General features: G+C 51.5%; 1 protein-coding gene across 6 annotated transcripts in view; it reads right to left on the bottom strand.

The window, feature by feature from the left end:
- Window positions 1–26,870, bottom strand: part of pdlim5b (PDZ and LIM domain 5b) — a 52,856-nt gene that overhangs the window by 8,632 nt on the left and 17,354 nt on the right. For 2 of the 6 annotated variants that reach the window (XM_084686728.1, XM_084686730.1), the window contains exons 3-7: window positions 20,504–20,655; window positions 8,295–8,331; window positions 6,921–7,498; window positions 2,991–3,163; window positions 2,834–2,864 (exon numbers count right to left, since the gene is read on the bottom strand). In XM_084686728.1, coding sequence (XP_084542854.1) covers window positions 2,834–2,864; window positions 2,991–3,163; window positions 6,921–7,498; window positions 8,295–8,331; window positions 20,504–20,655 — 971 coding nt within the window. Of the gene's footprint in view, window positions 1–2,833; window positions 2,865–2,990; window positions 3,164–3,401; window positions 3,423–3,587; window positions 3,612–5,762; window positions 5,786–6,920; window positions 7,499–8,294; window positions 8,332–9,184; window positions 9,558–20,503; window positions 20,656–26,870 lie in introns of those variants that run through there. The other 4 variants (XM_084686732.1, XM_084686733.1, XM_084686734.1 and 1 more) reach the window with 4 other exon arrangements.

Below are 26,870 nucleotides of genomic sequence, written 5' to 3'. Positions count from 1 at the left end.
TCCCCCATCTCTCCCTGTCTCCCCCATCTCTGTCACATCACACAGTTGTTGATTCATATCCCAGGAAAGACGAGGCTAACCTTAGGCTCACAGTAGAGACCAGCCCCAGCCCCTACTCAGCACAGTAGAGACGAGCCCAGGTCCAACTCAGCACAGTGGAGGGGTAACTGAAGATCTGAATTTATAGTTGGGGCTGCTTTTAGCTGAGTGGTTAGAGCATTTGAATGCAAATCAAGAGGTTGCGAGATTCAATTTTCGGTCAACCGTCAACGTTCCCTTGGACAACACCCCCCTCTACTGGTGAGCAGTGGGAATGACAATATTCCCTTTTAAAACTTGATCTGAAAATATGGTTTTGCTACGTCCTGATACCTCTACCAGACGCAGGATTGATCAGCAAAAAAACATATTTTATAGTTTCAGTGAAAAAATAGATTAAAAAGAAGAAAAAAAAATTACTAAACATCTGAGGATGAAGGAAGAGAGGAAATAGTGAGAGAAGCAGAAGAAAGCAGAACTTTATTGAGATACAATCAGCAGTCAGAAATAAAGATTAGTGTACAAAAATAAAGACCAGAATACAAATGTATTCATGAAGAAAAGACTAGAAAAGCCAGTAGATATTTAGTTTGAGAGGAAATTTAAAGAACAGAAGAAAAAAAATAAAACAGTTCCCTCCTTCTCTGCTCTGTAGCATCTAGTGTTAAAGAGACAGCGTAAATATACTGTAGGCATGATTAGAGATATTGCAGGCATGATTAGAGATATTGTAGGTATGATTAGAGATATTGCAGGCATGATTAGAGATACTCTAGGCTTGATTAGAGATATTGTAGGTATGATTAGAGATATTGTAGGTATTATTAGAGATACTCTAGGCTTGATTAGAGATATTGTAGGTATGATTAGAGATACTCTAGGCTTGATTAGAGATATTGCAGGCATGATTAGAGATATTTTAGGTATTATTAGAGATACTCTAGGCTTGATTAGAGATATTGTAGGTATGATTAGAGATACGACAAACAGCAGGCTATAAAGAGATATATGGCAATATGAGTATATGGTAATGTATGAAACTATATGTCAATACATATCAATGTGGCAATATCTAAGGAACTTTATGGTACTACATAGAACTAAACAGATCTATGTGGCTTAATGACGTTATAGCACTCTATGGCATGGTGTCAAATGTACACCTTCTCGTTTACACGGACGTGTTCGACAGCATCAAACAGTCATGCACCTCACTGCAGCTGGTGCTATTTGACAGGTGACAAGGATGCAGTGTGCTGGTAGAACCATCTGGCTGTCCTTACTGGAGAACACACGACCACTACACTGCAGGCACACTGAAATCTGACACGACTCAAACAGGAAGAGGAAGTGCAGGAGGAAGAGGAAGTGGAGGAGGAAGAGGAGGCAGCTGTGGTCTACTGCACGTTGAGCACGCGCGCCGACACGTCGTGGTGCCAGTCTCTCAGCTTGTTGTACTTGTGTCCTATCACCTCGGGATCCAACTTGGTCACCCTGGCAGACGCCACAGGAGGAGGGAGGGAGGGAGGGAGGGAGGGAGGGAGGGAGGGAGGGAGGGAGGGAGGGAGGGAGGGAGGGAGGGAGGGAGGGAGGGAGGGAGGGAGGGAGGGAGGGAGGGAGGGAGGGAGGGAGGGAGGGAGGGAGGGAGGGAGGGAGGGAGGGAGGGAGGGAGGGAGGGAGGGAAAAGCGTGAAGGAGCGATGGAAGGAGAGAACAGAGCAGAAGGGAAGACAAGGAATCAGATAGGGAAAGAAAGAAGAAAAAAGTGAGAAAGAAGTAGAATCTTGTGAAAATGAATGAATCAGTCTGTATTAGTGAATCAGTGTGTATTAGTGAATCAGTGTGTATTAGTGAATCAGTGTGTATTAGTGAATCAGTGTGTATTAGTGAATCAGTCTGTATTTGGAAGAAATGGAACCTCCCGTCAGAGACATTACATGGTGTAAGTGTCCCAAACCACATCTCTGTTCTGAGTCACCCTCTGGCAGGTCCTCACTACCCACAATCCCACTTGATTACCCACAACCGCTCCTTGCAACATGCTGATTGGCCGGGGCCTCCATTTTGCAAGAATAGTGTGTGTGTGTGTGTGTGTGTGTGGCAGGGCGTGCTATTTACGGCAAATGTAAATGAATGGGATGTGAACACACATGGTGAAACCACTCTGAAACTAATTGTTTCCTGTGCTGGATGTGGTGAATAACTCTCTGTTTCCTGTGCTGGATGTAGTGAATAACTTTGTTTCCTGTGCTGGATGGGGTGACTAACTCTCTGTTTCTTGTGCTGGATGGGGTGACTAAGTCTCTGTTTCTTGTGCTGGATGGGGTGACTAATTCTCTGTTTCCTGTGCTGGATGGGGTGACTAACTCTCTGTTTCTTGTGCTGGATGGGGTGACTAAGTCTCTGTTTCTTGTGCTGGATGGGGTGACTAATTCTCTGTTTCCTGTGCTGGATGGGGTGACTAACTCTCTGTTTCCTGTGCTGGATGGGGTGACTAACTCTCTGTTTCCTGTGCTGGATGGGGTGACTAACTCTCTGTTTCCTGTGCTGGATGTGGTTCTGGAAAGGAACGAAGAGTGTTCTGGAGGGACAGGAAGTGAGTTCTGGAGATGCAGGAAGTGTACAGCACAGGAGGGGGGGGGCAAACCTCAGATCAACCCACAGTGACGGTAACAACAGCACAGAGACAAACACACACACACACAACTATATTCTCAAACGTGCACACACATACAGACCAACTAGAAACAGCTACATAAAGACAAACACCATCCACACACCAAACACCAGCTTACTTCTTTCCACAGTTGTTGTCCTGGCCTTGTTCTGGAAGAGAGGATGACAGAGAAAACTTATCACACACACACACACACACAATTGAATAGGAGCTAGTCTAGAAGACCTGATGCATTAGCAGGGTAGGTCTAAACACACACACACAAACACACTCACCCTTCTCGGTGCCGGTGATCTGGGCCAGGATGCGGAAGGAGCGGGACTGGGCGGTGCCGGAGCGGGGGTGCCAATCCTCCGTGTCCTCCATCAGGCGCATCTTACTGGCCTCGCTCAGGTTGGGGGCGTGGCTTGGCTCAGGCTCCGCCTCCACAACGGGCTTCCTGCCCAAGCTGGGACAGACAAACAGAGAGAGAGACAGAGATGAACAGAGAGACACACAGACAGAAAGACAGACAGACAGGTAGAGATGGACAGAGACAGTTAGACTAATTAACAACCAACAACATGGTCAAACTCATCAACAGACTCAGCTTTTAACATTAACTTTCCATTGTTAAAGACAATTAATGATTTTAGCGTTTGCATCCAACACTGGGTAATCTTGGTACCGTGAATTTCTCCATTTACCTCCTAAAGGAAGCGGGTTTTCTGCCGGCAGACAGGAAATACGGAGAGAAAAGGGGGACGATAGGAGGAGAGGAAAACAGGAAACAAGCATAATCTGAGAGTTGTTGTGAGTGTGTGGTGGTGTAGTAGAAGGCTAGGTCTTCACGTCTGTGGTGTGGAGAGTAGGAGGGAGAGATGTGTACTTACGGAGGCACAGCAGGTGGGCCGTTACTAAAACACACACAGACAGGGACAGTCAACTAGGGGCCCGACGTGAGAAACCTTCCTCACCTCATGCTAACGTTGATGCTAAGCTAACTTCCTGGCTAGCCTGGTTCTCACTACGGCGTATTAGGTGTGTTAGCCTTGAAGCTGAGAATACCATCGGCTGCTTCAAGTCAGCCGGGCTGCAGGCGGCTGCAGGCGACGCCAGCGTTGCATGATGTCAAACACACCTATTGTCACAGACCTGTCTACAGGGTGGGCGGGCTCCAAATGTTTACGGCGCATACCGATTGGCAGCTGAGCAGCACTCTGATTGTTCCTACGCATCGTCGTGTTACAGACGGAGATAAATTTGTCCCCGGCCATTTTGAACATTTGGTTTGAGTAAGAATACGCAGTCGTGAGAACGAGGAGTAACAGAGATTTGAGGAGCTTTGTGACGTGAGGGAACATCTCAGGACATCTCATGCTGCAGGAGGTGGAGGTGAGTCATGGGTGGGTCCGTGATAGAAGCTGGAGATGTGGTTAATGGCTTGTTACTGAGATGGACAGCATGGATCCAGATTTGTGAAAGATTTGAGCACAATTCCGGCTCCTACCACTAGGTGGCAGTGCAGGGCCCCACACTGTGATTTCACCTCGGGAGATAAACGGTTTGTGTTCCTGGATGCAATAATATTTAGACACTTTTCACGTTGTGTGGTTACAGTAGCTGTATAATGGCTTTTCTGCACTCTGGCAAAGTGTGATTTAGTGGCTCATCTTAGAGTTAAGCCTAACTGATGTGTGTGTATTTATGTCTGGTTGCTTGTGTGTGAGTGTGAGTGTGTTTGTGTACGTGTACCCGTGTGTGTGTGTGTGTGTGTGAGAGAGAGAGAGCAGGTGACTACAGGAGAAGGGTTGTCAGAGTGAGTCATCTCCAGCAGGCCTATTCTAGGCCACAGAGGAATGTGTGTGTGTGTATGTGATTCATGGGCGGCCTTGAGTACACACAGTGACACGGACACAGACAGCTGCAGAAAGCTCGCCTGGGTCCTGACACACTGCAGGGTGTGAGGACATGAGGACCCCACGAGGACAAGGATAACGCCTGGAAATGGTCAGCCTAAGCAGCCCTGTGTGGACCAGGATATCACCTGGAAGCTGATGGTTATCCTCAGAGACCAGAATATCACCTGGAAGCTGAATGGTTATCCTCATAGAGACCAGGATATCACCTGGAAGCTGAATGGTTATCGTCATAGAGACCAAGATGTCACCTGGAAGCTGAATGGTTATCCTCATAAAGACCAGGATGTCACCTGGAAGCTGAATGGTTATCCTCAGAAAGACCAGGATGTCACCTGGAAGCTGACTGGTTATCCTCATAGAGACCAGGATATCACCTGGAAGCTGAATGGTTATCCTCATAGAGACCAGGATGTCACCTGGAAGCTGAATGGTTATCCTCATAGAGACCAGGATGTCACCTGGAAGCTGAATGGTTATCCTCATAGAGACCAGGATGTCACCTGGAAGCTGAATGGTTATCCTCATAAAGACCAGGATGTCACCTGGAAGCTGAATGGTTATCGTCATAGAGACCAAGATGTCACCTGGAAGCTGAATGGTTATCCTCATAAAGACCAGGATGTCACCTGGAAGCTGAATGGTTATCCTCATAAAGACCAGGATGTCACCTGGAAGCTGAATGGTTATCCTCATAGAGACCAGGATGTCACCTGGAAGCTGAATGGTTATCCTCATAGAGACCAAGATGTCACCTGGAAGCTGAATGGTTATCCTCATAGAGACCAAGATATCACCTGGAAGCTGAATGGTTATCCTCATAGAGACCATGATAACACCTGGGACAGGAATCCTGACCAGCCCTATATGGACCAGGATAACACCTGGAACATGGATGTAACAGCATGCCTGAGGGCTGGCGGGGCAGGTTATTTCCAGGACATGACAGGCCAGGCGGATGAAAGGGGATGAGTGTGTGAGTAGATGAGTATGGACGTGAGCTTTACGAGGGCCGCGGGGGCGCCGGCGGAACTGCTACGCTAATCTAGCTAGCATCACACGTGCGCAGGACAAGCTTGATAATCCCATTCCACACAGCAGGCACCATGTTACAGCAGCACACAGTCACATTCACAGCTCAGTACTGACTTGGTCTCTGTCTCCTCCCCTTCCTAGAACAGAAGACAGTGGAGAGAGGGAGACAGGGAGAGAGGGAGTGGAAGAGGAGGAGAATGAGGGGGGGAAACGGATGGGAAGAAAAAGAAGGTGGAAAAACAAGAGAATGAGGAAGACGAAAGAAGGGGGTGGAGGAAAAGATGTTAGATGGGAAGAAAGCGTGGAGAACGATAGGAGAGAGGGATGGGGGGGAAGAGAGGGAAGATGGAGAGAGGGGGAGAAGAAAGGAGAGAAGAAAAGAGAAAAGAAAATGAGAAAAAATAGGGGGGAAACAGAAGAAAGACGTTAAAAGTGTGGTGAAATAATGACAGGGCAAGAAGAAGAACAAGACGTTTGGCTGAGTCACACAAATACAGACACCCTTCTGAGACGATGTCACACACACACACACATGCCGTTACGGTACCTTTAGAAGCAGACAGGGCAGAACATCCGTTTATGGTCTGAAAAGGCTAGTTTATACTGTACCGCTCGTCATGGCAACGGGGTATAAACCAGCCTTTAGAAAGGAGAGAGGTCACAGAGAGGTCACAGGGTCTAATAGAGGGTGAGGAGAAACGGGGTAGTAGAGACAGAACAGGGGGGTATATCATTGAGCAGCAGGCCCTGGCTGGGCTAGGCTAGGCTAAACTAGTCTAGGCAGGTCTCGGCTATGCTAGGCTAGGTTGGTCTGGTCTAGGCTAAGCTAGGTCAACATAGCTGTAGTGGGCAGGTCTGGGAAACAGACGACACACAGCTAACGAGAAACTCCGGTATGTTCTCTCAGGGCAGGGACTGAGCGTGAGGTAGCGGCAGCTGACTTGACGACAGATTTACTGCCGTGTATTTTCTCTCAGGTTGTCTGAGGGGAAATGAAGAGCGCGGCGCTCCAGAGAGCGCGGCGCCCCAGGGGCCCCTGAGGTCCAGTCGAGGAGAGGACGGGGGCAGCTTCCAGACATGAAGCTGTTTCTCTCCCTCCCCTGACGCTCCCAGGCCTTGAGGCACACGACTTACCACGCCGGATATGAAAGCAAGGAGGCGAGAGAGGTCATAGGAGTTTGCAGTTAAGGAGCACGGTTGGGCTTCTGTGGGGGTTAAGGGAAGGGAGGGGTTCAGGTCAAGGGGAGTGGTCGAGGTTAGAGAGAGACTCACCCGTTGAATTGCTCGATGACGCCAGGGCTCTCCAGCAGGCCCCGCCTCTGGCCCATAGCGACCTCGCAGGCGTTGTTGTTGGAGTAGAGGTTGATGGGCGTGTTATAGACGGAGGGCTGGGGGACATTGGGATTGGAGGAGGGGGCTGTCACTCTGGCCGGGGAGGAGGAGGAAGAGGAAGAGGAGGAGGGGGAGGAGGAGGAGGAAGGGGAGGTGAAGGCGGAGCGACCGGAGCCTGGTTTGAATGCGGGGACGGTGGTGTTGACGGGGGCTGGGGCTCGAGAGGAGGCTGGGGCTGGGGCTCGAGAGGAGGCTGGGGCCGAGGACGGGGCTGGGGAGCGTGAGGTACTACTGAGGGGGAAGGGAGGCTGGGGAGGCTGGGATGGGGCAGCGGGGGTGAAAGCAGATGAGGCAGAGGGGATGGAGGCCACCTTGGGGGCGGCCACACCACTGCCCCCGCCGAAGGGGCGGGCGGTCTTGTTATAGGCAGTGCCCGGCTGGGGGGAGGGGCTTGTGAAGGTGATGGGCGCAGCAGGATGGGTGATCGGCACGGGCTTAATGATCTCCTGTAGCTCAACCTAAAAACAGATGTGAGAACACACACACACACACATGCACAAGACTCAGACACCGCAAACCACACTGCTAATTCATCCAGTGTCATTGGCCAGCCGTTATGATGATAAGCATGGCACACAGCACAAAGAGGGAGGAACAGTGAGTTGAATTAGTCCCTTTCCTTCTACAGCTGTCACACTGTGGGTGCCTTGAAACAGGTGGAGCTAATCACAGAAAGGACATGCAAAGTAACAGCCAGTCATAACCCGGTGTTATCACCATCTCAGAAGGATATATACTTATGGAAGCAAATCAGTGACATCATGTTTTGAATTTTAAAAGGCATTGAATACTTAATATTGAAATTTAAACACCAACGAATGTGTGGTGTTTAAATTTGATCCAAAAATTCAAGGTTCGGAAATTCAGTCTGCTCAAATTTGAATGGCGACATTCTGATCCCAAAAAGTCAAACCCCAAACATTTGTGTGGAAAAATGTTGAGCCTAAATGTGAGCCAAAAACATTTGAACCGAAAAAAAGAGCCAAAAATGATTTTTGCCCAAAAAAATATTGAGCCAAAACAATTTGAACAAAAAAAATTTTGTGCCTAAAAAAATAGAACCCTAAACATTGGAACCTAAAACATTTGAGCTAAAATAAATTGACCTGAATGTACTGTGTTTAGACAGTACATACGTGAAATATATGAAAACTTGAAATAAATTATGTATGCTTTAGGTTAATTAAGCCAAATTGTCATTTGACCATACCATGATTGAATACAACAGAAATCTAGAGACAGAGTAGATCTTACCTTTGGCACTGCATCAGTCTTGGTAACACTGGAGGGTCTGAGGGGACAAGAAGAGAACAATCAGAACATGGAACATCCAGTCAGAACACAGAACATCCAGTTCGAACACGGAACATCCAGTTAGAACACGGAACATCCAGTCAGAACACGGAACATCCAGTCAGAACACAGAACATCCAGTTAGAACACGGAACATCCAGTCAGAACACGGAACATCCAGTCAGAACACGGAACATCCAGTCAGAACACGGAACATCCAGTCAGAACACGGAACTTCAATTTTTAAACACCTCAGTTGTGAAGACATTAGAAAAATATCAGGCATGGGCATTAGCATGGATCTGTGGAAATCCACACTATATTCTGTATATATTTATAGCATAGCGCCAAGAACTACACTCATTCGTCAACTCTCCTTCAGCATACACCGACTCTAAATGGGCCCTGCAGCTAAAGAGCTGGTCTATTACTGTAAATATCATTTGTCAGCTTGGATGTTGGGTGTCAGTCATACTTCAGGTAGCTGAAGGAGACAGAGAGGGGGGAGAGGGGGATGGAGAGAAGAGTGTGAAAGAGAGAGAAAAACCAGGTGGTTGCAATACGTCATGTCACTGTAGACTGCTTCTTAACTGCCAATGTAAAGACACACACACCCACTTCCAAAGTCTGCCATCTCCAACAGCCCCTCAGCCTGGCTGGCGGCACAACACTGGAGCACTTGTCACAGAACCAGCTAGCCGCATTTCTATAAGCTACATACAGCAGCTAGCCGCAATAGCGGCCAGCCACATAGTGGCTAGATGCCCAGCAGCAAGTCACAGACCAGCTAGCCAACCAGCCAGCTAGCCTGGACGGAGAGACATGTGGGAAAGCATATTGAGCTCTATTACCCTGGTATGTTCATGTACCGGTGGCAGCGCGCCATGGATCCAACTGTTCCATCATCCTCTCTCTCGCTCTCTCTCTTAATGGGGATGAGGTCGGGGAGCGCTGGTATGTCAAGATGGCTGCCGTTCCGAGGTATCATTTGGGGGATATTAGGTTGTTCACAGATGCGGGAGTTCGTCTCCCTGGAGTAATCAGTCCACACGCACGCTAAACGCTGCCAGGCTAAACCAGACAGCTGAGGCCAAAACACAGTCTGCGTCACCGCTTCGTCTCCCGACCAGCTCCGCGGAGGGCCGACTTCTGACTCACTGATAGTTTGTGGGGATCAAAACGACATGCATCGCTACACGCGGTACGGTACGCATCCACGTTCGCTGCTAACTGTCTATGACATTCCCCTAGCAACTCAACACCAACAGGGGGACGAGGGATGACCTTGCACTGGCTATGAAACCAGGCACCATCCCTACACTCCCCCCACCTCCCCACCCCACCTCCATATGGAACTTCACAGTTGATGATTTAAACATCTGCTCCCAACCCAGGCACTACTACCTGCCTGGCTGGGTTAGGGGGACGGCTCTGGGCTCAGCTAATGGAGACAGTCATAACAGCACCATGTAGGGTGTTGTGTTGGAGTTGGCCTTTCGTGGAGCCAGTCAGGGCATCGTGGAGCTACAGCACTACGTTAGGACCTAGGCTGCTGGAGGGATACCACCCTGTGCTCTGGGCTGTGGTGAGGATCTAGAAGGTTCTGACCAGAGCAACACAGTTACACTGCTGAGTGGTCAGCTTCACAGACCAACACACAGCTGGCTCTTTACCTCAACGAGCGCGCGCGTGTGTACGTGTGTGTGTGTCCAGTACTGGTGAGAGCAGCCTAACCAGAAGGAACTCTGATTTATACTCATGATGAGACCAGATGCAGGTCTTTAATGTAGGAAGGAGGAGGTGTAGGGGACCCTCCTCCAGAACAGATGACACACACACACACAAACTCACAACCATCTGGTGAAAAGCCTTATTTTGACCTTCCCCTATCACCAAACCCAGAGAGACAGCTAAACATCTATCCTTGTTACGGTGTGTGTAATATAAAATACGGGTCAGAACCCTGGGTCATCTTTCTGTCGACCTTCCCTCGATCTTCCCAGTCCCCTGAGGGATGTTGGGCAGCTCTTCTCTCTCTCTCTCCATCCCTCCGTTTCTCCCTCCCGTTGTAACCCTCTATCTAGCCCCTATCCCCCTCTCTCTTCATGCCTGCCTCCCTTCTCTACCTCCTTCCCACCCTCCATCTCTCTTCTCCTCTCTGCCCTCCTCCATCTCTCCTCTCTCCTCTCTCCTCTCTCCTCTCTCCTCTCTCCTCTCTCCTCTCTCCTCTCTCCTCTCTCCTCTCTCCTCTCTCCTCTCTCCTCTCTCCTCTCTCCTCTCTCCTCCCTCCTCCCTCCTCCCTCCTCCCTCCTCCCTCCTCCCTCCTCCCTCCTCCCTCCTCCCTCCTCCCTCCTCCCTCCTCTCTTCTCCCTCCTCCCTCCTCCCTCCTCCCTCCTCCCTCCTCCCTCCTCCCTCCTCCCTCCTCCTTTCCTCTCCTCTCCACTCCTCCCTCCTCTCTCCTCTCTCCTCCCTCCTCTCCTCCCTCCTCTCCTCCCTCCTCCTTTCCTCCCTCCTCCTCCTCTCCTCCCTCCTCCTCCTCCCTCCTCCTCCCCCATCCTGGCAGTCCCCCTCCAGTCCCCTGTATGACCCCAGGATGCAGGGCCCAGACCCAGTCTAGACGGCTGCATGCCTTCCCCATTAGTGACCGTCAGAGCACCAAGACTGGCCTCTGGCATCCCAGCTTAATGTGTTCTCTCCGCTCTGAGACCTGTACAACGAGTCCCTTCTTTTCCCGGCAGAACCACGGCTGGACTCTGCAGAACCACCGCTGGACTCAGCAGAACCGCTTCCAGACCACGGGCGGCATTTCTTTCACGTTTTCACGAGAGGGAGGCCAGCCTGAGTCCTGCATCTCTCTCTTCGTCTCCCTCTCTCTCCCCTCGCATCTCTCTCCCTCTTTTGACCTCTCTTTCTCTTACTGTCTTTCTCCCCTTCCCTCTCTTTTTGTTCTCTCAGTTTTTTGTTTGTGGAGTCCAAACTTACCGACTAACATTCACGAGCCCCGCCCTGTCACACAGTGATGTCATCCATATTTCTGATGACCAATTTCACCCCCTACATTCCGGGTCCATATTTTCCAGCGCAGACGGGACAGTTTTCCAGCGTCGTCGTGTTTGTGTAGCGTCCCGAAGGGGGAAGAGAGATCCTCTAAGCCAAACAGAGAAGCTCAACCTGATAGATGGAGATCACACGACTGGTTCCATCAAAAACGAGAGAGAGAGAGAGAGAGAGACAGAGAGAGACAGAGAGAGACAGAGAGACAGAGAGAGACAGAGAGAGAGAGAGAGAGAGAGTAACAGCGTGTGGGTCTGGCCTCAGCCCCGGGAAGGGAGGGGGTGATGCCCCCCCCCGCCCAGTCTCCTCCTTTCCCAGAGAGAACTGAACAAACACAGTCCAGGGTGGTCCTGGGAACATCTGCGCTGGACCCTCCCCTCCACTGTCCTCCCTCGCCAGCACTCCTGCGGCTCACACAGACAGTGTGTGTGTGAGTGTGTGTGTGTCTGTGTGTGTGTGTGTGTGGGTACAGTATGTGCCTGTGTGTATGTATGCGAGCGTGTGGGTGTGGACAGCTGCATGTGTGCAGAGACGAAAGAGCGAGCCTGCAGGGTCAGGTGACACAGTGAGGGTCAGGTGACACAGTGAGGGTCAGGCGACACAGTAAGGGTCAGGTGACACAGTAAGGGTCAGGTGACACAGTGAGGGTCAGGCAACACAGTAAGGGTCAGGCGACACAGTAAGGGTCAGGTGACACAGTAAGGTTCAGGTGACACAGTAAGGGTCAGGCAACACAGTAAGGGTCAGGCGACACAGTAAGGGTCAGGCAACACAGTAAGGGTCAGGTGACACAGTAAGGGTCAGGTGACACAGTAAGGTTCAGGTGACACAGTAAGGGTCAGGCGACACAGTAAGGGTCAGGTGACACAGTAAGGGTCAGGTGACACAGTAAGGTTCAGGTGACACAGTGAGGGTCAGGCGACACAGTGAGGGTCAGGTGACACAGTAAGGGTCAGGTGACACAGTAAGGTTCAGGTGACACAGTGAGGGTCAGGCGACACAGTGAGGGTCAGGTGACACAGTAAGGGTCAGGCGACACAGTGAGGGTCAGGCGACACAGTGAGGGTCAGGTGACACAGTAAGGGTCAGGCAACACAGTAAGGGTCAGGTGACACAGTAAGGGTCAGGTGACACAGTAAGGTTCTGGTGACACAGTAAGGGTCAGGCAACACAGTAAGGGTCAGGCGACACAGTAAGGGTCAGGCAACACAGTAAGGGTCAGGTGACACAGTAAGGGTCAGGTGACACAGTAAGGTTCAGGTGACACAGTAAGGGTCAGGCAACACAGTAAGGGTCAGGCGACACAGTAAGGGTCAGGCAACACAGTAAGGGTCAGGCGACACAGTAAGGGTCAGGCAACACAGTAAGGGTCAGGCGACACAGTAAGGGTCAGGTGACACAGTAAGGTTCAGGTGACACAGTAAGGTTCAGGTGACACAGTAAGGGTCAGGTGACACAGTAACACAACCCTGACTTCCTGTCTACAGCCCCAGACGGCTCCTGCAGCAGCGCCCACCATACACCAACCACTGGTTCGAATCCAGCCAGCACCGCACCACAACTACAGGGGACGGCTCAGCGGTGAGAGGATTTGACTCTCCCTCTCACATCCAGGACCCTGTCTGAATCCATGCTGCAGGGCTTGGAGCAGTTACTCACCACAGAGAGCTAATATAATCTCCTCTGATGTAATATTATCTGCTCCATTGGATTACACAGGAAGGCTGTCCCCTGCTGATCGCTGACTAGCTTCTGCTGGAGGTTGGATGAGGTTTGCATTCGCAAGTAGGTAGAGCCAAGTAGCTAGAGATCAAGAGGTCGCAGGTTCAAATCCCCGCCCTGTCTAAAGGCATTATTACGTTATAAACACCGTCCTGGCGGAGGAAGGAGGGAGGGAGGGAGTTCTTGTTCTGGCTTCCTTCAGCTTGTTAAACACAAACTGGTGTCATTATGAGGCGTGAACAGCACACCAGCTCGTCCATGTGGGAACTTCTGTGAAGCTAGGGGTCAGACACACACACACACACACGGGCAGACTGGCAGACTGGAAGAACAGGCCTGAGGGCCGAACAGAATGACCCCCCCCTCCCCCTCTGTCTGTCTGAGCCAAGACCAACAGTCTGACACATGTGACTGAGTGATGGAGAGGCTGCTAACGCGAGGCCCAGCTCTGTCAACACACACACACACACGTAGAGGACAAACACACACTCATACACCCACACACACACACACACAGTGGGCCCTTCTCACTCATCAGCTTCCTGTCTGGAACACTTAAAGAAATCTCCTTATCAGCGTGTTTTCACTGGATTTTCTTTTTAGCGTGGGTCGTTTCTCATCACTAGCAGACAGAGTGAGGCCAGGGACTGGAAACAGCTCCACTGCACCGCGTCCCCCCCCCCCCGCTCCTTTAACAGACTAGGCGCCCCAGTCACTCACCAGATACATGTGTATAGGCTGAGGCCTGACTGAAGGGGCATGGGTTTGAGTCCGGCCTTAGCCATTTCCTGAATGCCCTCCCTCCCTCCCTCCTTCCCTCCTTCCCTCCCTCCCCCCCTCCCTCCCCCCTCCCTCCCTCCCTCCCTCCCTCCCTCCCCTCCCTCCCTCCCTCCCCTCCCCCCCTCCCTCCCCCCCTCCCTCCCCTCCCTCCCTCCCTCCCTCCCCCCCCTCCCTCCCCCCTCCCTCCCCCCCCCCCCTCCCTCCCCCCCCCCTCCCTCCCCTCCCCATATATCTGAAACACTGGGTACGTGTTCTATGCCAACAGCCACTTGAACACACCCTTGAAGTGTTTGGTAGGGACTCTTCAAATACTTCCTGGAACGTAGCGAGTCCGAGGCGTCGACAGGATGTGATTGGCGGACAGGAAGATCACTGCACAGTCTGCCAGGGGACTGGAGACCCAGAGAAATTGAGTTTACTGACTACTGGTGTTTGTCTTTTATGGACTCTATTTTCCTCCTTCACACACACACACACCCCTTCACAGCCACACACACACACAGCCACAGCCACATACTTGCATGGTTTCATGCCGAGACAACCACAGCAACACATGTACAGTCATATAAACAGATGTTGTCAGACTACTCAGCAGCAGACTCTTCCCCTGAACAACAACAGGCCCAAGAAGACAGGATAACTCATTCCATACACACACACACACACACACACACACACAAACCCTACACACACACACACACACACACACAAACCCTACACACACACCAACCCTACACACACACCCCAACCCTACACACACACCACAACCCTACACACACCACAACCCTACACACACACACACACCCTACACACACCACAACCCTACACACACACCCTACACACACCACAACCCTACACACACACACAAAATCCCCCCCCCAACCCTACACACACACACACACACACAAACAGAACAGGATAATTAATACCATACTAAAAGATCATATGGAACAGCTTTGTGACTCTGGGAGCAATACCTGTCATTTTCCCAGGATGCCTTGCGCTGTGTGCACCTGATCCTCTAACCACTATGAAAGATGACCATCTGTTATATAGATGACATCTCCACACCTGAGTTATGTTGTCCAGGACTGTATAACTCACGGAGGAATCTATTTAGGAGATCCAGAGGCTGTGATGTAATTGAATGCAACATATGTTAGGAGGTTTCTGAGTGTCTTAGAGTGAACTAGCTTCTGATACGACCACTTCAGGATGTGTTGGAGGAAAATGCCTTAGCAGAGTCAAAACTGAATGTAAAACACGTTGTCAGATTGAGAGGAGGAGGAAGGTCTGGGGAGGTGTCGTGACAGAGATGTAGACTACAGAGGAGACAAGGATGTAGACGAGGGAGAGAGAGAGGGAGGGGGGAGAGAGAGAGGGAGAGAGAGAGAGAGGGGGAGGGAGGGGGAGGGAGGGGGCTAACTTGTGACTGACAGCACACCCAGGTTCTAGTTGACCTCCAGGTCAGCGTAGAGGAGCCATGCTGACTGGGGGATGTAGGTGTCACCTGTGGACACCCTCCTGCTCTGTTCTCACCCAGCCTCTCCCTGGACTCTGAGAGAGAGCGGGTGGAGCACGGGGTGGAGCGGGGGGGGGACGGGGACGCGCTGCGCCAAGATAGGAAACAGACGCCGCCACTTTGATACGTTCAGAATCTGTTTTTAATACGACAGTAACACTATCTGCTGTGAGTCTGGATTCCTGGGCCTGGAATTAGGAGAGGAGGCTAGGAGAGGAGGCTAGGAGAGGAGGCTAGGAGAGGAGGCTAGGAGAGGAGGCTAAGAGAGGAGGTTGTCCTGACTCCGTTTCACTCTCTCCCCTTTTCTCCATCTGTTTCTCTCTCTCTCTCCTCTCTCTCCTCCTTCTTTCCCCTCCTCGATCTCTCCTCTCTCTCCTCCTTCTTTCCCCTCCTCGATCTCTCCTCTCCTTATCTCCTCACGTCCCTCCTCCTGTCCTTCTCCCTGCGTGCATACCTCCGTGCCCTGTGTTTACGTGCACTTCAGATCTGTGTTGTGGGTGAGGGTTTAGACCCAGGTGAGGCCATCTCATCAGAGTGGGAGGCGGGCTTGATTGCACCGCACTGCGTACTTCGATGACAATAAATAAACAGCAATTATCATACTTTCCTCAAGCAGTGTCCCACACCCTCTTGGCATGGTTCAGGGTGCCTTCTCTCTGCTCTGGGAGTACACAGCCATGCAGCAGCAGAGGGGCAGAACAAATGTAAATGTAAGTACCCAGTTCAACAAAAAAAACATGGTTGAAAACAAAAACTAGAAACTTGAGGTGTTACTTCAGATAAATATTATAGCTGCACACTTCACCAAGAGAGGGGTTGAGAGAAAGAACAGCACGAGACTGAGTTTGTAGACGCAGAGGCGGAAGGGGGGGGGGTGTGGGGGGTGTAGGGGGGGGGTCAGTGAAACAGAGTGGTAACGGACGTCTCGTGATTCTGCTGACTAGCTAACGGCCTCGGCCACACACACACACACACGCCACACAGACATAGATACACACACACATCCGACGTACAGTTGTGAGCCAAAACCATCACGTTATATTGGATAGTCCATTCCTATCACCTCGTAAAGTTGCTAATCAAAGCAACATGCTAACCTAGCCTCCCTGTTAACGTTGTGTGTGTGTGTGTGAGAGAGGGTGTGTGTGTGTTTGTGTGTGTGTGAGAGAGAGAGAGAGAGAGAGAGAGAGAGAGAGAGAGAGAGAGAGAGAGAGAGAGAGAGACAGAGAGACAGAGAGAAAGAGAAAGACAGAGAGACAGAGAGAGAGAGAGAGAGGGGGGGGGGTGTGTTAGCAGCAGGAGTGTGAGCAGGGTCAGGTGTTGACTGACAGACAGACTAAATGTGTCTGAGGAGAAAGGTTGGAACGTATAAAGTTGCGGTTCCCCCACCAGGAGACGAAAGGAACCCAGAAGAACACAGGCTGTCGGCCTCCACACTCCTCCTCCACTTATCTCCCTCACTTTACCCTCCCCCCTCCTCCTCCTCCGCCTCCTCCTCCCCCTCCTCCTCCTCCTCCTCCTCTCCCTCCTCCTCCTCCCCCTCCTTCTCCCCCTCCCCCCTCCTCCTCCCCCTCCTCCTCCCCCCTCCTCCTCCTCTGGGATTTTGGTGACTGTTCCGTCTCTGGGTAGATACATCTGTCAGTGTCGTCGACACTGTCAACGCCACAGTAGTGCGTCTGTCTCACAGCTCTGAACTCTGGTTGCCATCAACACAGTCTCAGCAGTCCCCACCAACACCCACAGGTTCTCTCTGCCAAGCAGCGCGGCGTTCAGAGAAATGGATCCAGGAAGAGAATGTGGTTTGAATCGTCCTGACGGAATCGGTGGGATTATTCTGGCGTTGCAAAAGAAAGGAGAAGTATACATATACTGGTCTGGAAAAACTCCCTCTCTCCTTTCTCTCTCTCCCTTTCTCCTTTCTCTCTCTCTCCCCCTTTCTCTCTCCCTCTCTTCTTTCTCTCTCTCCCTTTCTCCTTTCTCTCTCCCCCTTTCTCTCTCCCTCTCTTCTTTCTCTCTCTCCCTTTCTCCTTTCTCTCTCCCCCTTTCTCTCTCCCTTTCTCCTTTCTCTCTCTCTCCCCCTTTCTCTCTCCCTCTTCTTTCTCTCTCTCTCCCCCTTTCTCTCTCCCTCTCTTCTTTCTCTCTCTCCCTTTCTCCTTTCTCTCTCCCCCTTTCTCTCTCCCTCTTCTTTCTCTCTCTCCCTTTCTCCTTTCTCTCTCCCCCTTTCTCTCTCCCTTTCTCCTTTCTCTCTCCCTCTCCTTTCTCTCTCTCCCTTTCTCCTTTCTCTCTCTCTCCCCCTTTCTCTCTCCCTCTTCTTTCTCTCTCTCCCTCTCTCCTTTCTCTCTCCCTCTTACTCTCTCCCCCATGTTTTGTATTGTGTCTGGTAAATACACACCCGTCATTGACCCTGACCACCAAAATACGCGACGATGCCGTTCTACCCTTGATCTGTGGCTGTACTTTCCATACGTACGGATGTGCATGTTTTGGAAAAAAGTGTCTGCCAAATGAATAAATAACCGTGACATGTCGCGTAAGCAGGAAGTGGCCATTCCTCCCAGTTAAACACCACTGATCCATATGTGCCGACGTCTGCTCTGGACGTTTGATGTTCTGGGGTATATTTCTTGCGTTCCAGCTAGAAGACACCCAGCTGGGCGCTGGACTATTCTGGGCCAGTGTTCCTCCTCATTAGAGCAAGCGAGCTGCTTCATGGAGCTCCTGTGGTGACAGAGCGAAAGGTTACGGCAAGCTGCGGCGCTGACGCTCCTGTCGACAGCTTCGCCAGAGCCAGAAGAGGAGGAGGACGGGGGGGAGGAAGGGGAGGTGGGAAGACACCCGGGAGGAGAAAGGGGTTGAAGGGGTGGAGGTGGAAGAGGAAGGTGTCGATTCGCCTCCATCACTCTGGAACTGCAGGAGCAGGGAAGACTTCACCCCAACACTACTCCTACAAGCTCACCGCAAACCACCTTCCCAGAATCCCTCTGGCCCGAGAGCTTTATCCAGGACGGAACATGGAGTCTCTGACACCCCAAATCAACCGCAGTCCAATACCTCACCAGCCACACATTTGTCCTTGCTCAATGTAATCTTGATCATCCATCTGAATGTTCGCTCATGCTTCAGGAAAAACCCTACAGATTCATCACTCATTTCCATCTATGAAACAGAACGTTTCTCAAATCACGATTTTTCAGAGACGGATCACCCACTGCCCATCAGCCTCCTCGCAAATGTAGCCTTTAAAAGACTTCTGGGAGCGTTTAAGTGCATTTAAGTGCGTTTAACCGTTTTTACGTGCTTTTAAGCCCCCTGGAGAACGCTTCTTAATGAAAGCACGATTGAATCCCCTCTACAGGATTCCTTAGTTGTCTTTGAAGACCACGCCGTTGCACTCTGAGGTCTAAAAGCGTTTGTTAAAAGCTGCAGACACAGGGGCTCGCTTAAAGCCAGGAGGAGCGAGCCAGGGCCGGGGGCCAAGATTTATGAGGCGTGTTCCTCTGCGACCGGGCCTGTGTCGACCGTGTTCTGGGTGGGTTGCTGTGGTAACTGTTATGGTCCTGCTGAAGTAGCATTCAGGGTCCTGTTCAGGACTGGAGGGAGGGAGGGGGGGTTGGTAGGTAGGAGAGAGGAGGAAGGAAAGAGGAGGAGGGAAGAGAGAAGAAGAGGAGTACAGAGGGGAGGAGATAGGAGGGAGTGTTCAGCACAACACAGGTCTAATCTGATTGTTTCTGCAGAAACCCCCAAAGCACTACATGATTGTGTAAAATCGGAGTGAAACTTTGATGAGGAATTCCACTGTGGCAGAATGAGTTCTAGCATGATGTCCTCTCTCTGGAACAGACCTGGGGGGGGGAAAGCCTGCTCAGGTATGGAGGGAAAGAACTGGAGGAGGAGGGAGAGAGAGAGAGGAGGAGAGAGAGAGAGAGGGAGAGGGAGAGGGAGAGAGAGGGATAGGGAGAAAGGAGAAGTCTGGATGAGTTACAGGCTTGGGGTCCGTGACTACCCAGTGACCTCTAGAAGCAATATTTACAGAGGTCGGAGGTCATGGAGGGATGCCTCACATCTTGTGGCCTCGGACCTCCTGCTCCTCTCCCTCTCCCCCCATCTCCCTCCTCTTCCCTCTCGGTGATTCATGCTGCTGACCACCCACCCCCTCAGTGACTCCACGTCCTTGTAGGGGCACGGACGGCACAGGCCCCGCCCTCTCACCACCCGTGACACACATCCTGTACTTGGCGAGAAGCGCACATGGAGGCTCACAATGCCACGCATGCCGCGACAGGCCGAGGTGATAAACCTGCGCCTCGACGTCCGGGCGTCTCTGCACCTGGGGGCCACGCCCTGAAGAGAGCGGCGGCTTCAACTGCCAACGCTACAGGCCCGACACAGGCCCGACACAGGCCCGACACAGGCCCGACACAGGCCCGACACAGGCCCGACACAGGCCCGACACAGGCCAGACACAGGCCAGACACAGGCCAGACACAGGCCCCGAACATGCCAGCGTGTTCTCACATGGGGGATCCTCTTATATGGCATTGGAGCAGTATAGTTTTACGTGCACTGCATGTCTTTGTGAACCGTCGCTGGGATGTGTTAGCTGTGCTTTTTGAACACTCACGCTACGTACCAGATGATATTTTACAGGTCCGTGAAATGGGTCTAGAATACACAGAGCCGGACAGGGTAAACAAAGGCAGGCAAACAGTGTTGGGAAGAGACACTCCACAGCCTGTGCGCTGTGTGTCAAACAGTACACACTCCGGGGATCTGCAGGAACACACTCAGCCAAGTCTACCAGAGCTTTCTGCTGAAGCAGAGGAATACTGGATTGGAGACGTAGAAGAATGAAGAGAGTGTGTGTGTGTGTGTGTGGGGGGGGGGGGGGTGTGTGAATTATCTTACTTCTAAAGGAGGTTGAGTTTGTGTGTGAATTATCTTACTTCTGCAGGATGAGGTTGAGTTTGAGTGTGTGTGCGTGTGTGTGTGTGAGAGAGTGATCGTACTTCTGCAGGGGGAAGTTATGTGTGTGAGAGTGATCGTACTTCTGCAGGGTGAGGTTGTGTGTGTGTGTGTGTGAGAGTGATCGTACTTCTGCAGGGTGAGGTTGAGGTTGCCTGCGCAGGCCTTGATCTTGTTCTGAGCCTCCAGGTGGTTCATGCTGGCAGTGGTGATGCCGTCGATGGAAAGAACTACATCTCCCACGCTGATGTGGGCCACGGCTGCCTTTCCTCCATCTGTCAACTGCACACAGCACAGAAACAGGGACGTTAATCACCTGATTAGAAAGACAATAAACAGTGTGTGTGTGTGTTATCATAGATGCAGAGGGGTTATGTTGCTGTGTTTTGCTCATGTAGAGCTCAGTGGTTAGAGCATTTGAATGTAGATCGAGAGGTCACAGGTTCAAATCCCCCCGCTCCTCCTCCTTTTTGTCACTTTGGAAACAAGCTTCATGTGAATGCATGACTTGTGTGGCGGAGGTGAGGAATGTTTTGGAAGGGGAAACGCGTTCACAAGGTGTTCTCGTTTAGGGAGTTTTAAAAGATGGTATCGCTTCCTTCTCTTTAAACTTCTATTCGAAGCAAACTCCTCAAACAAACTTCGGTATCCATGAATTCATGTCTAGTTTTCCATTCAGCTCTGTTTGTCGTTGCAAATGTTCCAGAACATTTTTATCATGAACCTCAGAACAAAAGCTCTGAACCAGTCCTTGGAACAATCTTAGTCACAACAGGAAGTGGTTGTGGGATGAAATTATGAAACCGGGCAATAAAATATAGATTTATTATTTTAGTTCATCTGGCATTTTGCTCTCTCTCCCCCCCTCCCTCTCTCAATCTGAGAGGCTGGGATGTGTGTGTGTTGTGTGTGTGTGTGGTGTTCTGTGAGAGGCTGGGATGTGTGTGTGTTGTGTGTGTGTGTGGTGTTCTGTGAGAAGCTGGGATGTGTGTGTGTTGTGTGTGTGTGTGGTGTTCTGTGAGAAGCTGGGATGTGTGTGTGTTGTGTGTGTGTGTGTGTGTGTGTGGTGTTCTGTGAGAGGCTGGGATGTGTGTGTGTGTGTGTGTGTGGTGTTCTATGAGAGGCTGGGATGTTCATTAGGGCACACTGCTCTGACAGGAAGGATGCGATCTTATCTGAGCCTGATAATGAACTGCTGACTGGGCAGGAGAATAGAGAGGATAGGGGAGGAGGAGGGGGAGACTGGGGGAGACTGGGGGAGGAGGGGTGAGGCTGGGGGAGACTGGGGGAGGAGGGGTGAGGCTGGGGGAGACTGGGGGAGGAGGGGTGAGGCTGGGGGAGACTGGGGGAGGAGGGGTGAGGCTGGGGGAGACTGGGGGAGGAGGGGTGAGGCTGGGGGAGACTGGGGGAGGAGGGGTGAGGCTGGGGGAGACTGGGGGAGGAGGGGTGAGGCTGGGGGAGACTGGGGGAGGAGGGGTGAGGCTGGGGGAGGAGGGGTGAGATCGGGGGAGGAGGGGGAGGCTGGGGGAGACTGGGGGAGGAGGGGTGAGGTCGGGGGAGGAGGGGGAGACTGTGGGAGGAGGGGTGAGGCTGGGGGAGACTGGGGGAGGAGGGGTGAGGCTGGGGGAGACTGGGGGAGGAGGGGTGAGGTCGGGGGAGGAGGGGGAGGCTGGGGGAGGAGGGGTGAGGTCGGGGGAGGAGGGGGAGGCTGGGGGAGGAGGGCTGAGGTCGGGGGAGGAGGGGGAGGAGGGGGAGGAGGGGGAGGCTGGGGGAGGAGGGCTGAGGTCGGGGGAGGAGGAGGGAGGGCTGAGGCAGGCCAGCTACAGTAGGGCACCCTGTCTGCTGTCTGTTACAGACCACACAGAGATAAGCTCTCAGAACATCTGGTCACTGTAGATGCGTGATAACAGGAGAGAGAGAAATCTGAACCCGACCAGTTAGCCACCAGTTACACCACAGAAAGAGAAAGACACAGAAAGAAGGACAGAGGGACTGAGAGAGAGAGAGAGCCTTGTTTGTTTTGTCTTCGATTAAGCCCGTTGTCTCGGCAACAGGTGGGTCGTATTGCGTCATTCCTTCCATAGTCCCCCCCCACCCCACCCTCAACCCCCCACATGCCCCGCCCTAACACCCGTTGTTGGCACTGTCCACCCCATGGTACACACAGGATATGCCCTGACAGGAAGCAGCCTGATGAAACCCTGACGACAGGTGCGATGACTCAAGGCTGTGCGCGGCTTGTCAATCACCCGACAATCCCCACACACAGAGGGGGGAGGAGAGAGAGAGAGAGAGAGAGAGAGAGAGAGAGAGAGAGAGAGAGAGAGAGAGAGAGAGTTAGACACTCAACTGACACACACCGGAGGCAGATAGTCTGTCACTCCATTCAGTGTATTGTGAGTCTATATAAGAGAGAGACAGAGAGGGAGGGAGGGAGGGAGGGAGGGAGGGAGGGAGGGAGGGAGGGAGGGAGGGAGGGAGGGAGGGAGGGAGGGAGGGAGGGAGGGAGGGAGGGAGGGAGGGAGGGAGGGAGGGAGGGAGCGAGAGAGAAAGCACCTGGTGTATTCACTCCATTCAGTGGGGAGAGAGAAAGACAGAGTACAGAGGAGGAGTGTGTCTACAGAGCAAAATGGGATGTGGAGGTTTTGTTCCCCTCCTTCTACTGGGTCCGGCAAGGCCCTCAGTCCAGAAACTCTGTTCCAGACACACAGGAAGCTTGACCACCTGGGAAGACTCCCAACACAACACAGCAGGAAGTGACTGTGTCACACGTATTGTGTTGGGCTGTACTGAGAAGAGGGAGGGAGGGGGTGGAAAAGGAAGAGGGGGGAAAAGAGGGAGAGACAGAGAGAGACAAAGACCGAAAGATAGGAGGGAGAGAGTAAAAAGACAGAAATAGAAAGACAGAGAGACAGAGAGACAGAGAGACAGAGAGAGAGAGAGAGAGAGAGAGAGAGAGGAGAGGGGTCCTCTCAGTAGAGACAGCAGGAGACCATGCCTGCACGGCCCACAGACACATTCTTTCTAGTAGTTTCCCTGCTCTGGTGTTGTTATCTGTACATCACAATGTAGAGGCAGGAGAAACAGGAAGCATGGCTCTGGAACAGCACGCCACACACACACACACACACGTCACACCCACAGACTGAACACACACATTCAACACTCACAACGCAGATAGAAAAACACCCACCCACTTTACACACATGCTTTCCAAAACCCACACACACAGCATTGTGTTCAGAGTGCTCTTTTCTCATTTGGTTCCCAGATTAAGAGAAACCTTTCCACTGCTCTCCAGGGCTTAGCTACTGGAGGAAACTGCTCATCTGTGTAGTTGCTACAGGCCCATTACTGTGTATTAGCACACTGGAGAACATGCTTGAGGTCTCTAACCTTGCAACACACTACTAACTGAGTTAGTATTCATCACTCCCTCCATCTGCTTGTCCCTCCTTATCCTCCCTCTCCATCTTCCCTCCCTCCATCCCCATCTCTCCTCATCCTCCCTCCATCACTCTCTATCCTCCTTATTCCCTCCCTCTATCCCCTTGTCTCTCCTTATCCTCCCTCTCCATCTTCCCTCCCTCTATCCCCATCTCTCCTTATCCTCCCTCTCCATCTTCCCTCCCTCTATCCCTTTGTCCCTCCTTATGCTCCCTCTCCGTCTTCCCTCCCTCTATCCCCATCTCTCCTCATCCTCCCTCCATCACTCTCTATCCTCCTTATTCCCTCCCTCTATCCCCTTGTCTCTCCTTATCCACCCTCTCCATCTTCCCTCCCTCTATCCCCATCTCTCCTTATCCTCCCTCTCCATCTTCCCTCCCTCTATCCCTTTGTCCCTCCTTATGCTCCCTCTCCGTCTTCCCTCCCTCTATGCCCTGTCAGTCCCTGCTCCCTCGCTCCCTCCCTCTGGAGTTCCTGGGTCAGTGAGAGTCAACACCAGGGTTATGAGAGAGAGCCTACACACTCAACAGGAGCTGGCCTTCCACTGGGCTGGAAGGTGTGTGTGTGTGTGTGTGCTGTGTTTGTGTGTGGTGGGTGCTTGAGTGGTGTGTGTGTGTGTGTCAACAACACCATAATCCTCTCCATGGAGAGACATACAATGTGTTCCTAATACCAGAGTCTATATTTAGCAGGATGTCAAACTCTTATCAGCACCTCTCCACTCAGCCCTGGGAGAGATGGCGGTCCCTGCTCAGCCCTGATAAAGACCAGCGGCTTCAGTCTGGGTGAATAAAACAGCCTCTGGGGGGGGCACACAGCCTCTGGAGGGGACACACAGCCTCTGGAGGGGACACACAGCCTCTGGAGGGGACACACAGCCTCTGGAGGGGACACACAGCCTCTGGAGGGGACACACAGCCTCTGGAGGGGACACACAGCCTCTGGAGGGGACACACAGCCTCTGGAGGGGACACACAGCCTCTGGAGGGGACACACAGCCTCTGGAGGGGACACACAGCCTCTGGGGGGGGCAGACAGCCTCTGGAGGGGACACACAGCCTCTGGGGGGGGCAGACAGCCTCTGGAGGAAGAATATCTGACCTTTGACCTCTATGACCTCTAGAACCCCCTGACCTCTGTGAGTACACATCCGATCTGGAAGATCCTGAGATGTTCACCTGCAACACCTTCCCATGAATGATGTTTCAGACAGCAAACCAGGCTGGGATATTATATATTATTTTACTATTTTATACCCTTAGATCCTTATCTTCATATTTTATAGAACTAGTATCTTGCATATTTTGTATTTTCTATATTTAAATTGTACTCTGAGTGCTGTTCTGTACCCTGCTGCTGTTGTAAACTGCAATTCACCCACTGTGGGACAAACAAAGGATTATCTTCTCTTATCTTATAAGTATGCCGTATGTAAAATACCCTCTTTAAAAGGAAAACCAGTGACCAATCTGAGATCATCTCTAAAGTACAAACATGACCTGCTCATATTCCTGATCGAGCTGTACACTGCACAGGAGGGTGGGGCCATGCATGGCAGCAGCCATAAACGTTATGGTTGAATGTATAAGTTATTGTTTATGATTTCCTGCATGCCGGCTGACGGCCATGTGCAGGGAATCAGTTCTGGAGGATGGGAGAGACTTCAGAGAGCAGACACCGTCCTCCGGGAACAGGAGGGAGGGAGATACGACTCCATTCAGCCTTCACAAACGGACATAATTAGGAGATGAAATCACGGTGGGTTAGGTGGAAGCTGTGGCCAACAGTATGGCTTTCATAGAGAGAGGGGGGGGGGGGGCAGAGAGATGGGGGAGAGAATAGAGATAGGGGGAAGGAGAGAGAGAATAGAGAGAGAGAGAGAGAGAGAGAGAGAGAGAGAGAGAGAGAGAGAGAGAGAGAGAGAGAGAGAGAGAGAGAGAGAGAGAGAGAGAGAGAGAGCAATTGCTTCCACATGTCCTCCATCTGTTGCAAGTCAATCATTTCAAATAATCACATCATCAAATTAGAAAACTTAAAGTCATGCGTTTCTAAATGATGCCCGAGGACTGCTTCGTTCGGGGAGGATTGATGAAGAGATCAATCATAAATGTATTCGGTTAAGGCTGTAAATATGTACTACAGAATCAAGGCTGTCATGGTGATGAAGATGTTGTGATGAGGAGGATGATGAACACAACCCAGATGTTTCCCATTTGAACGGTTATTACGACAGGATTTACAATCCCAGACACTGTATCCAAGATACATTCTGCGTACAGAAAATGCCCATGTAATTATATCACACTACACTAAGCCGATATTGTTGTTTCTTATCAAAAAAACAGATTTATGGTGTGTGTTTTACTGTCTTAATAGAGCAGTTCATTGACCTACCCTGACTACTCAGGGAAATATGCATTTGCATTCCTCTTCCTGAATGCCTGTCTTGTACTGGTCTTCATCCCATGTTGTCTCAGACTGTCCTAGAAACATTCAACAAGCTGCCCTTTAACACACAAACCTTTAAGTCAAGCACATGCAACACATTTCTTGACCACTAGGGGCAAAATTAGTCACTTTTGCTTAGACTCATCTGAATCTATACCATGACTCATGAATGTATCCATGCATGAGTGTTCCTCATAGGGGTTTACCACCAAACAAAAAAGTGTGGGTGTTTTGCTGAACTTGAATAGATACAGATTCCCTGCATCCATCTTTAACTCAACAGAGTAATCAAGCTACTGAAACCGTTTGGAACTGGCAGTAGTGAGTCTCCTACGTGAACTAGTTGTCATCTGAATCGTCACAGCGTAGAAGAACAAGCGTGAGCTTGCTCTCAACTCCCCCGTCAAGGGTCAGGGCTCTGGTAAGGGACGGCCACATGACGAGTCATGAGACAGGAAGTGAGCTGAGCTATCGCAGGCCTCCTGGAGCGGGAGAGGGGACTGTGTGACGTCCAGGGTGGGGGGATGGCAGAGCTGTCGGTGGCCTTATATGGGACTGCCTGACTGGCCAGAGTCTGGGTTATTTCTGTGAGGCTAATGGGT

The sequence above is a fragment of the Hypomesus nipponensis genome, chromosome 22 (assembly GCF_054491055.1).
Source record: "Hypomesus nipponensis isolate SF chromosome 22, ASM5449105v1, whole genome shotgun sequence".
In the NCBI taxonomy this organism is placed as follows: Eukaryota; Metazoa; Chordata; class Actinopteri; order Osmeriformes; family Osmeridae; genus Hypomesus; species Hypomesus nipponensis.
Note: the sequence above shows the minus strand (reverse complement) of the source record. Positions and strands in the feature narration are given on the sequence as shown.